The following is a 12,500-nucleotide window of genomic DNA, read 5'->3' as shown; positions in this document are numbered from 1 at the left end:
CACCAGTCAAATTTCTTACAAAGTTAGAGGAGAATTAAGAAAAGAACATACACTGAAGCACATAATGACCATTGAATACCCTGTTGTACATTCATCCATTCTACTGCATGTTGTGGCCTATGAGAACACGGCAGCTCTGGTGATCTGTGAGAGAAGGTTTACGACTGTTCCCCAGCATCCCGTAGCTTCCGTAATTGTTAGAGTCTGCTTTGACTGTTTATAGTAGTGTACATGCCACACAAATATAACCAAATCACTCATGATGAATCTATGTACTTCAAAAGCACATCAATTCCATGTCAAAGCTAGGTGGACAGGTGGACAGTCATTCAAATACAGTGGACTTGACAGTGGAAGTCATGGGGTGGTGCAATCTGATATACACATTAAAATCAGCTGCTCAATTTGGTCTCACACAGGTTTTACAATTTTGCCCACCTGTACCGTATCCTGTAACCACTCTGAGAGAGAGAGAGAGAGAGAGAGAGAGAGAGAGAGAGATAGAGAGAGAGAGAGAGAGAGAGAGAGAGATACAGTGTATGTATGAGGTTTCCCTCTCATCTGAATATAGTCAACAGCAATGAAAGCCTCACACTGTCTATGCAAATCTTCCACTGATAAAATGCACGTATTTGGACTTTGACCAAAAGCGTGCTGTCACCAGCCCAATCGTATACATTAGTCACACTCTCATGGTGTATTTTTCACTCTCACTGTGAAAAATACAGCAGAACGAACTGTATTCACTCACTTCACAAGAAGTAATAACGAAATTTAAACAAATTCTCTGTCTGTTGTCAAGTAGACAGTAGAAATGTGTGGGAATTTACTGGTAGTAAATTCTCACACATTTCTATGACTACATGAACCAGCCACTTCTATAGAATGAGGAACAAGAACAAACCATTTGTACTACTACAAGAACAGTGTTCACATGAGTAAGAATTACGTGGACCATCATGGGTGACCTATTAGCAGGCATGGACTACGCACAGATGGGCAGGAACTAACGCAACCCAATGACTACTGTGCTGTACCTCAAAGTGGGAAATAATGTCCTCATGCTGCGTGTGCTACTGTTTAGGAACCTTCAAGCAACAACAGCAGTGCAACGACAGGGAGCAGCCAAAACACACTCAAAACAAAAGAGGATACGATAAGAACAAAAAAGTACATCCACCCAAGAATAACATGCCCTCAAGGGCTTTGCTGAGATTTCTGGTAAAAAGGAAGGAAATCAGCCCATAGAAGCATGGGAAGCATAGGGCTCTCTGGATCCCCATACTCTGACTAAGGTTGTCAGGGTGTATCAGGGTGTACAATGCTACTGTGTCATGACAAAAAAGATAAGGAACAGAACTTGAAAAATTCACGGCACGAAGATCATTTCCAAGTCATGGATGTGACACTTATCAGGGTCTAGTCCCGGGTTCCGTAAGAAAAGGAAAGTTACAAATCCCTCAAGTGATATACAGTATCTATAGGTTAACGTTCTCATTAATCCAAGTCATTGTTGTTATGTTGCTCTCAAGTTGCTACAATTTATGGAATCTGGCTTGCAGCTCCAAAATGACTATTTGCGCACAAGCTGACTTCAGTAGCCCCATAATTCACTGTAACAGTCATTGGAAAGTTACCATAGCACTACACTACAATGACATAACGCATGGCCTAGTAATGCACTAAAACTTTGCCATTCTGGTAACATTTTGGTAATCAGCCCGAAGGACCCTCAGAGGAACATGACTCCTCAGGTACGCCATCCTCACCCTGCCCTTAGTACCACACTGGAAATGTGTCAATATCACCAATTCAATTCCCCCGCTTTTAATATTAACATTGAATAGAATGACTGGGTAGGGTACAGGCCAGCCTGATCTCCAAAAATTCCGTGCTCCTGGACACGGATGTTAAGGACACGAAATCCGTGTCCAGGAGCACGGATTTTGCCAAAATTCTGTGCTCCTGGACACGGAATTATTTTCCGTGATGGGCACACGGAAGTGCTTTCTATAGGCTATTACCACAGCACTGTGTAACTCTATCATTAGAAAATACATGCCAAATGCTAATCCTAAACAAAATAATGCTATAGCAATTTAAGTTGTGCCCTGACCAAAACATTCCCTAACCTTAACCTGTCATTAAAGACATATTTTTGAGAAATACCTTTTCCAGTTGGTTGCTAGGCTATCAAATTCATACAATGAATGAAAGAAAACTAGCTGTGCCCAGACCAAAACAATCCCTAACCCTAACCTTTTTGAGGAAGAAATATTTGAAATGAGAAAAATCCTGAGAAAACACAAGACTGTGGAAACATAGAACTGTGGGAGTAGCCTATAGAGAGAGCACTTCTCTGTGTCCATCATGGAAAACAATTCCGTGTCCAGGAGCACGGAAAACAATTCCGTGTCCAGGAGCACAGAATTTTGGCAAAATCCGTGCTCCTGGACACGGATTTTGTGCCCTTAACATCCGTGTCTAGGAGCACGGAATTTTTGGAGATCATGTTGCACAGGCTGATCAGTCACCTCATGGATTTTTTCCCTTACCTTTCATTAGCCTATCAAGACATGATTTTGCGGGAGATGTGAAATTGTCTTGCTTAATGTGATGTCCTGCCTTAATCACCTCATAACGTATTGTATTTTAAGATATTTTAGGAAGCAAAGTCATTATAAGTCATGATCATTATCATGTCATAATCAAAATATGTCGTCAGTTGCGTCAGAGCAACAGTCAGGTTTAAGAAATATAAACAATTTCGACAACTACGCACTACAACTAAACTAACGATTTTACACACGCTGGACCTGTCTAATAAGGCATGGAGATTGACCTGGCATTTCTCAACTGTGTCTGACTGGATTCTACTCGGGGGAGCCATTCAAGGGCGGTGTGTAGGTGTGAGGTCAGTCCATAAATCAGCCATGTTTTTTTTTTCCCCGTTTCCCCTCCTCACAGACGGATTGACGGGAAGTTGGCCTAACTTCATCAGTGTTTGCTTTGGACACAGCTGGAGTTCTGTGGTCTGTTACTCCCCTGCAGCTCCCTGTAACACGTAATCTATCAAATCTGCCAGACACTGCAAAAATTGTATGGGAGGCTGCTATTCCAGTAATTATTACTACTGCGAAAAATAAAGCAAAATGGAGCCTGCAATTGAAGAGCTCTTTTCCAAAATGATATATATCCATTTTACAGAATGTTGGAAAATTGACATTTTTGTATTGGGAATTCCATTGAATTGTATTGCAAAATGCATTTTTATAGAGGTTTAAAAGTATGTTCTCAAAACATTTGAATGGCAAGAATTCACACATAGATGATAGTAGTTCTTAACAGTCAATTCCAATATTAAAATGCAAAAAGTCAAAAATGGTGGATATAGCGTTTTGGAAAAGAGCTCTTCAATTCCAGTAGCCAGGCCTTGTGCAATCATCCAAGCTGCAGAACAGGAGCTGGTGGTCAGATGTCTTCCAGCACATCTGTCACCCATTTGTGGTACTAGAAACTGTGCTGAGTTCATTACAGCTTCAACACTCTGACAATATATCACAGTTTTCATCAATGTTGTAAGAACTGAGTCATCATTCAATTCCAGTAGGCATGCCAAATTTCGGATAACCACTTCTCTCTGCATTTTAATCACCAAGCAGCAGAACTGGAGTTGTGGCAGAGATGGAGCTGGTATTTCTGGTGCATCTGTTACCCAGGTGTTATGTACATCACTGACTGGGCAGAGCAAAGCTGGACAGGGCACTAGCCCAGTCTGACGACGAGGGAAAGGGAAAGGAAGAGTTTGTAGTCGAATATTGTACAAGACGTGGACCTGTTTCCATAAATGCTGGCATCACCTGTGTGAGAGGATAGCGATTTCACACATTACTGCTTTAATAGGACCCAGTAAGAGACAGAGAAAAAATGTTTTGTGTGGCATAGCAAAGTTGCTCTTTTTGAAGCTTTCAACCATGACAATTGGTAGAGCTTGATGCCAGAGAGTACGTAGATTTGATGCCTCCTTGCAGGCCATCTAGAAAGTGTGGGCCTCCAAAGGTTAATCCATTCATGTTAATCCACCTTTTATAGAGCACTAGCACACAAGATTTGGTCAACATCCGTAAACCCTTTCAAAAGTTGTCACTCAAAATACTGTGATGAACACATGCATAGACGGATGGACGTAGGTACAGTACGTATAAACAGCCGGCAGGAAAACAGCATCTTTAGTTAACCCTTTACAAAAAAAAGAAATGCAGCAGGTCCCTCATACTGGTCAGAGCAGTTTTTGTCCAACTGCGAAGAGAACCAGGTGAAACAGGTGAGAGTGAGACAGTGTTGCCACCTGTCCCAATTTACCTGATTGTTTCCAATTTTTAATGACCTGTCTAGGGTAAAATATATTGCCTAGACCAGGGGTTTTCAAAGTGGGGGCCGAGGACCCCTGGGGGGCTGCGAAGGGATGCTAGGGGGGCTGCGGAATGTTGGCAGAAAAAATAAATAATTTATAAATAATTAATTTAAATATATAATATATAAATAAATAATTATTAATGAATGTGCACCAAAATAAACCACAATCAGCTAAACGATATTCCAATCAGTTAAAAATGGCATAATAATCTATTGCAACTATGAAAATTATAGTTATTTTATATATATCCCAATGGGACACTGACACACGTACACACGGACTATAAGCGTGAAAAGGGGTGCACGAAAAAATGTGTATTGCACAAACCATGTAAGGGGGCCTTGGCTGGAATTCAACGGTATATGGGGGGCCTTGTCATGATAAAGTTTGGGAACCCCTAGCCTAGACAATGAATGAAAAATTGCATTTCTTACAAGAAAATGGGGCGATGGGTTGTCGAAATGTCCAGTCTTTTTGTCAGACATACAGTAGATGGCAACCCTAAGGACAAGTGGGTTTGAGGACCTGCTGCATTGGCATGTTCATCTTCAGCTCATACACAACAGATTCGCAGGTCAGGTGAGTAACACTATTTCAGAAGTTCACACCCTCTGGCCCTGTCGTGGCTCAAGCGGTACTGCACTATTACGTGGAAACCCGGGTTCGACTGCCGACCTGAGGTCATTTCCAGATCCTCTCCCATCTCTCTCTTCCACTCGTTTCCTGTTCTATTCTTCATTATCCTGTCCAAATAAATTTGAAAAAAAAACCCATATACCTGTATATACAATATATACTGTATATATATAAAAAGTTCACACACTCTGAAACAGGTGAGAGGGACACACAGCACTTGGTCTTTGCCCTTCATCCAGATTTCATGAAACCGAGGTCATCCTGCATCCTGCAGTCCGTCACTTGGGGCTCGAACGCCAGTTCGGCACGGGAGACACAGGTGAGATACCGCTGGGCCAGAGGTCTAAGCCGATAGCTCATTGCTAACATAGGCTATCTGTATGAGGCTTCGGGGGTAGGTTTACTAACGTTCTACCTCTGAAAACTGATAGTTGCCATCCGTTGCACTTCCTCACCTTCAGCTTAAGAACAGAGGACAACCCTCAGGACAACCCTCTGAAACAGATGAGCGGGACATGCTATTTGCCCCTTGAACCCTTGACCCGAGGCTCACTCACCTGTGACGGCGTCGACCTCGTCCTCCACCACTGCGGCGGCCCCGCCGGTGGTGTTGGGTGAGAAGGGCAGGGAGGTGTTGAGGTTAAGGCCCAGCATGAAGTTGTGCACCTTGCCGGCGCGGCCCTCGCGCGTGTTGAAGAGCGCCGAGTCGCCAAAGAAGGAGGTGACCATGCGCTCCACCCAGCTGGCCTGCGCCCTCTGGTGAAACTCCTCCTCAGCCTCCCTGCTCTCTGTACCACCTGCATGATATTATAATCATAATATTATATCTCCATTGTAAGTCACTTTAATTAAAAAGCGTCAGCCAAATGCAATGTAATGTAATATATCACAATGTAATATTACATTGCAGTATCACATTACATTACATTAAACTATATTACTGTACATTTCTCAATAGGTTGCTTTTCCTCTGCCTTCTTGCTCTTTGTACCACCTGGGAAAGATAACATTACATGATATTACATTACACAACACTACACACACAGGATATTACATTGGTAACGTTTATATTACACTATGTTGTTACATTACAATACCATAAGTTACTCCTCCTTCCCCTTCCTCTATTCCCTACCTGGCCTCTGCGGGCCAGGTGAAATGGGTCAGCATGACGTATGCTAGCCCTGTGCCGGAGTTTGCCCACATCTGAATAATGTGAATTATAGCTGATGAGAGTAACCTCAAATATACACCAAGCGCAACTTGAGCGATTCTAACAACGGAAGTAATTGATTTTGTATTAAGTCGATGGTGAGAGAAGAGACAAAAAGTGATTCGGGCGACTAGAGGCGATTTGAGCGACAGTTTGTAGTTGGACTTGAGCGAATATCATACAAATTAGCTATCATGCGGTTCGGCAACAGCCACCACAGCCAATGGGAATGTCGGAATGCTTGCATTCTGCTTTTAACGGACACACTCTGTCGCTTCCATCTCTCGGATCGCTCTTGCTGCACGCTCCAGCGATTCTCTGTAGCTTAATCTTGCCGTCACCAGTGTAATCGCCCGGAGTGATTATGTGATAATCAAGGCCTGTGGTGGCAGAGATGAGTCTGATTCCACTAGACCAGTTTGTTGTGCAATGGCTAAGTGGTAGAGCAAGATAGCATTCTCTGTTGCCCTCGGGTCAGATGCGCTTTACCTCGAGTCGGCTCCTCATCATTGTCCGAGTTGTCCGTTCCCACGATGTCTGTAGGCCTCATTTGCTCTGCAATGCAAATGCATTAAACCCCATTATGAGATATTGTGTTATTTTAAACATACAAATAGACTAACAGACTCATGCGCATGTGCAGTTGACTTACACAGTGACCACCGAAGAACCACAATCAGATTAGAGTGAATGAGAGAGAGAGAGAGAGAGTGTGAGAGAGAGAGAGAGAGAGAGAGAGAGAGAGAGAGAGAGAGAGAGAGAGAGAGAGAGAGAGAGAGAGAGAGAGAGAGAGAGAGAGAGAGAGAGAACTAAGAGGAACTAAGAGCGCAGGAAGGAAAGTGTCAACCAAAGAACCGTAATCAAATAATCATCTGACACGCACGCACACGCACACGCACACACATTTTAGAAAGGTGTGGGAAATGTAAGTAATGCATTAACAATCAGTTTGCAGCAATGCATTGCATAGACAGACAACAATCCGATGAGCAATACTGCAAATACACACACACACACACACACACACACACACACACACACACACACACACACACACACACACACACACACACACACACAAACAGACACACATACACACACACACACACACACACACACACACACACACACACACACACACACACACACACACACACACTTTGAGGTGTGAAGTGTGGGAATTGAACGGTAAGTGCATTTAAGTTTTATTGCAACAATGCATTCCATAGACATCAATCCAATGACCAATACCGAATACACACACACACACACACACACACACAGACACACAGACACACACACACACACACACACACACACACACACACACACACACACACACACACACACACACACACACACACACACACACACACACACACACACACACATTCATCTTCATTCATTCCATCATTCATTCACGGAGCATGAGTGTCCTGTTATAGCACGAGTTATTTTCAGCCCATGTGGTCCGTCCTGTTGAGCAGGTTGTGATCTAGCCTGAGCAGAGCTGGTGATTGAGGGATTGGCAATCACAGGTACTCAAGAGAAACCAGAGAGTCTTGAGAACCAGCCCTCTTAACCTCTGCCATTTGGCTTTTTAAAGAATGGTCGTAATCACCTACTCTCTTATTTGCCATTGATGACCATTGTTCACAGTTTCCTGTCTCGTTGTCTTCAGGAACCAGTCTTTCTCCTCACCTCTGCCATTTTGTTCTTTTGCCTCCCTCGCCAAACTCTGCCATTTGCCTCTGAGGTTCAGCCTTCCTCACCAGTTATGTAAACAATTTGTCTTTCAGAGGTGATTTTCCAAATCTCCTCTTTTCTCGTTTGTCTTTGATGGCCTTCTTGACCTCTGTGGTCTTTGAGGGACAGCTTGTTGTCTTCCTCGCTAAAACTTCAATTTGTCTTTAAGAACAAGCCTTCCTCAGCAGCTCCACTCCGGGTCTGAGACCTGGCCTTCTTAACCTTTTCACCGTTAGTCTTTGAGAATTGCCCTTCCTCACCTAACCGGCCTAATCTCCTCAGCCATGTGTGAGAAGTGGCACATCTCATCTCAGATACAGTTTCTTGATAACCAGCCTCCAGACACACACTGTGTTTATTTGTTAACCTCATCCCTAATATGTTTCTAAAGGCGCATTCAGGCCGACTGAGACTGCCAGTGCCCGTTCCCGTACCTAATCGCGAACCGACCATCGTGTTCACACCACAGATATTAGCGTTAGCGAACCGGAAAGTTGGTTTGCAATGCAAACCACAAAATTCTTTTTTGTTCGTTTTTTTCTCCGCGAACCATGGCGACAACGTGGCCGTCAGCAGGTTCATCTGGGCAACGCTGTCACCTGCGGAAAAAGTTCAGAGCCTGGTATGAACACGGGCGATTCGCAGATATGTACTTTATTGGTGAACATAACTGGTGCGTGCACCGGCACCGGCTCCGTTCTGGCCGGCCTGATAACCCTACATGTGTCTGAATGAAAGATGTTTTAAATCCACCTTAATTGCATGCTGTGTTGTTTGTGAGACCAACATCACAAACAGGCTCCTGCAGGTTGTCCTAATTTGCAATGTTAACTCAACAAGGTTTTGGCCTCCTGAGCATCATCAGATCCTTTTCTGTGAGAACTAAAGAATGTGTGCTATTTAACCTTTGTGCCTGGCTGTCCTCAGCTGTACCATTTGTCTCTGAGAGCCCAACCTTTCTCGCCTTTCTCACATCTTCCTCTCTTTTCTCCTCTACCCTCAGATCACGTTATTCTGACATACATAGCTGTAATAGCTGTACTCTTACTCACACATAGTCAAGGTGTCAATCCAACTGTCCTGTTGTGGCTAATGCAACAATAGCTTGTAGGCCTCTGTGGAACTCTAGGCGTCAGCCTGACAGGGCATCGCCGGTAAAAGCCACAGAAGATTGACATGTCTTTTATCTGAGGTGATTCTAGAGAAACACCCGAGGCAGCATCTGCGGTATCAGTGGCACTGAGGAAAAAAGGCAGTAGGCTAAAGGTATTTTGACAAAAGGAATCTGTGAGGCAGATCAATAAGTCAGGACAGATTGCCGACAAGTTTGTTGTTGTCGACAACGTGTTGTTGTTTCAATGAGTAGGGATGTTCAACAGTTAGGAGATATAGAGTACCGGTAACTCAACTACCGGGCAATATTAATTCACAGAGACGAGTGTTCAAAGACAAGGGTGAAGATATATCAGGGAATCGCATTTAATCACACACACACACACACACACACACACACACACACACACACACACACACACACACACACACACACACACACACACACACACACACACACACACACACACACACACACACACACACACACACACACACACACACACACACACACACACACACACACACACACACACACACACACACACACCAGGGGTGGAACTTGAAAACAATTCCCACCAGTCACTGTGGCAGGTAGATTCTAAAATCTACCAATCACTCACAATTTTTACCAGTCATCATTTTTACCAGTTCATATTCAACCATTCCAAACATTGTAATGCCAAGTAAGATAATTTTCTTATCAATACTTTTATTTCAGAGGTCATAAATTCATGATATTTCATTACCAATTTGCTTAAACCTTTGATGTTGGATGTTGCGTATAATTCAGCATTAACCCGGGCGCCTGTCGAAAAATTTCACCTGTCAAGGTGACGGGTGGGTTGACATATTTCACATATGACAAATTCACCCGTCATTGGCAGGTGGACGGGTGCTTATTTTCATCCCTCACACACACACACACACACACACACACACACACACACACACACACACACACACACACACACACACACACACACACACTGGAACAATTTTATGACAGGCACTTTCTGACCCCGCAATGTCTGGCTCTGTGTATAGACACATAGAGAGAACCAGAAACACTTCCCCATCACTAAAATGGGAGTTTCTGAAGAGCAAACAGAGTTGCTGAGTAAAGCAGCCAAAAGGGCTGAATAGGGAGAGAGAGATATGGTAATAGGGAGAAAGAGAAGACAAAAATCTTACCCAGTTCCTCCTCCATTGTACTTTCACTTTGGCCAGAGTCCTTGACTCCTAGTACTCTGTTGAAAAGGATGGAGAAGGCACTGCCCCACACACCTGTACAGAGACACACACACACACACACACACACACACACACACACACACACACACACACACACACACACACACACACACACACACACACACACACACACACACACACACACACACACACACACACACACACACACACACACTGCATTAGACACTGCATTAGCTTTGGAGTGACATTGATGTGTGTGTGTGTGTGTGTGTGTGTGTGTGTGTGTGTGTGTGTGTGTGTGTGTGTGTGTGTGTGTGTGTGTGTGTGTGTGTAGGGCTGTTATGATATACATAAACAAATTTAGCTGAAAGATAAATTGGCCAATGCGCCTGAAATGCACCTATCTGTGAAATGCGCCTAGCTTTATTCAGTCTCTTGAGTAGAATAAGAGAGTGATGAGGAAAACAAAGAAGCACGGAAATATAAATTGCGGTGGCAAAAAAAAGTTATCATGCTTGTAAAAACACATTGTACGATACACTGACTTATTGACAGCCAGTGACAGCCTTGTGTGTGTGTGTGTGTGTGTTTGAGTGTGTGTGTGTGTGTGTTTGAGTGTGTGTTTGAGTGTGTGTGTGTGTGTGTGTGTGTGTGTGTGTGTGTGTGTGTGTGTGTGTGTGTGTGTGTGTGTGTGTGTGTGTGTGTGTGTGTGTGTGTGTGTGTGTGTATACACCCTTGGAGCGCCGAGTAATAGATATGCTGGGATGCTGGGTGTTGTATGCTGTGCGTGCGTGCGCGTGCGTGTGTGTGTGATTATGTGCAGCATTCATATGGGTATAAACTAACAACTAATCTAGTATCATGCGTGGTTCATGTATGGCCGTACCCATGAGGAAGTGCAGTGGGTTCTCCTCGTACTTCTTGACTACAGTTCCCATGAAGAACTTGCTGCCGAAGAGGTCAGGGGTCATGAAGGTGCCGTATTTGGACATGCCGATCTCATATGGACTAAACTCCACCCAGTCTGCCAATCAAAACAAACAGACATATTTTAAGAGTAAGACACACACACACAAACACACACAAACACACACGCACAGGCACGCACACACACACATGCACACACGCACACACACAAACATGCGCACACATAAACATGCGCGCACAAACACACACACACACACGCACGCACACACACACACACACACACACACACACACACACACACACACACACATGCGCGCACACGCATACACACTTGGACTGATACTGACCTTACAGTATCTGCACTAAATTCCACCTACTCTGCTAATCAGAATAGACATAGTGTGAGTTGGGGCTGCACAATTAATCGAAAATAATCGAAAATCGTGATAAAATCATGTAATCGAAGTCGTGATTTCAATCGTGATTTATGAGCGAGGTCACAAAAGGAAAATACAATATGCAACAAAACTATAAACTAACTAAGTAGCCTCTTAGGAGCTGTTTATACATACCCGGGTATTTTAATTATCTAAATTTTTTCTTCTGTACGCTGTCCAAAATATTTTCGTTCACATCATAGGCAAATACGCATAAATATGCTGCTGAGAGTTGTCATAAAAACGTTAAGCCTGTGTGCGGTAAGGAGAATGCCATTCAAGTCTCCATTTATCTCTGTTTATATACAAACGCTAACCGGAGGTTTTGAAAAATCTCGTCTCTCCAGTTTTTTGAAGCTTTGTTTTCAGAGGAAAAACCTTTGTTTGTATCAAAACGAAAAGCACAAACGAAGGGAAAGGTCTACGTTTATCAAAATACCCAGGTATGTATAAACAGCCCCTATTACCATTTTGGTGATGATAAGGTTATAAAGGTTACAATACAGAGGCTCTGTGCGTTATATGGAAAAAGGGCTCCTAACACAACAAATGGTTAAATAAGCAATACATGTGTAATTACACAAACAAACCTACTGTATGCACCTGTACGCACGCACGCATGCACAAACACATACACACACACACACACACACACACACACACACACACACACACACACACACACACACACACACACACACACACACACACACACACACACACACACATACACACACATTCCAGTTGACCTTGTGCATCCGACACAATGCTATTGTTAGTCTTTGCGTGGGTGCCA

At 43.6% G+C, this 12,500-nt stretch overlaps 1 protein-coding gene across 4 annotated transcripts in view; it reads right to left on the bottom strand.

Moving 5' to 3' along the window:
* pla2g4ab (phospholipase A2, group IVAb (cytosolic, calcium-dependent)) overlaps positions 1-12,500 on the bottom strand; it is a 68,344-nt gene that overhangs the window by 10,633 nt on the left and 45,211 nt on the right. For 3 of the 4 annotated variants that reach the window (XM_063201252.1, XM_063201253.1, XM_063201254.1), the window contains exons 11-15: positions 11,227-11,364; positions 10,320-10,412; positions 6,756-6,821; positions 6,000-6,047; positions 5,611-5,850 (exon numbers count right to left, since the gene is read on the bottom strand). In XM_063201252.1, coding sequence (XP_063057322.1) covers positions 5,611-5,850; positions 6,000-6,047; positions 6,756-6,821; positions 10,320-10,412; positions 11,227-11,364 — 585 coding nt within the window. The remainder of the gene's footprint in view (positions 1-5,610; positions 5,851-5,999; positions 6,048-6,755; positions 6,822-10,319; positions 10,413-11,226; positions 11,365-12,500) is intronic. The other variant, XM_063201255.1, reaches the window with a different exon arrangement.

The sequence above is a fragment of the Engraulis encrasicolus genome, chromosome 6 (assembly GCF_034702125.1).
Source record: "Engraulis encrasicolus isolate BLACKSEA-1 chromosome 6, IST_EnEncr_1.0, whole genome shotgun sequence".
NCBI classification, from domain to species: domain Eukaryota; kingdom Metazoa; phylum Chordata; class Actinopteri; order Clupeiformes; family Engraulidae; genus Engraulis; species Engraulis encrasicolus.
This window is presented reverse-complemented; position numbering and strand designations above follow the sequence as displayed.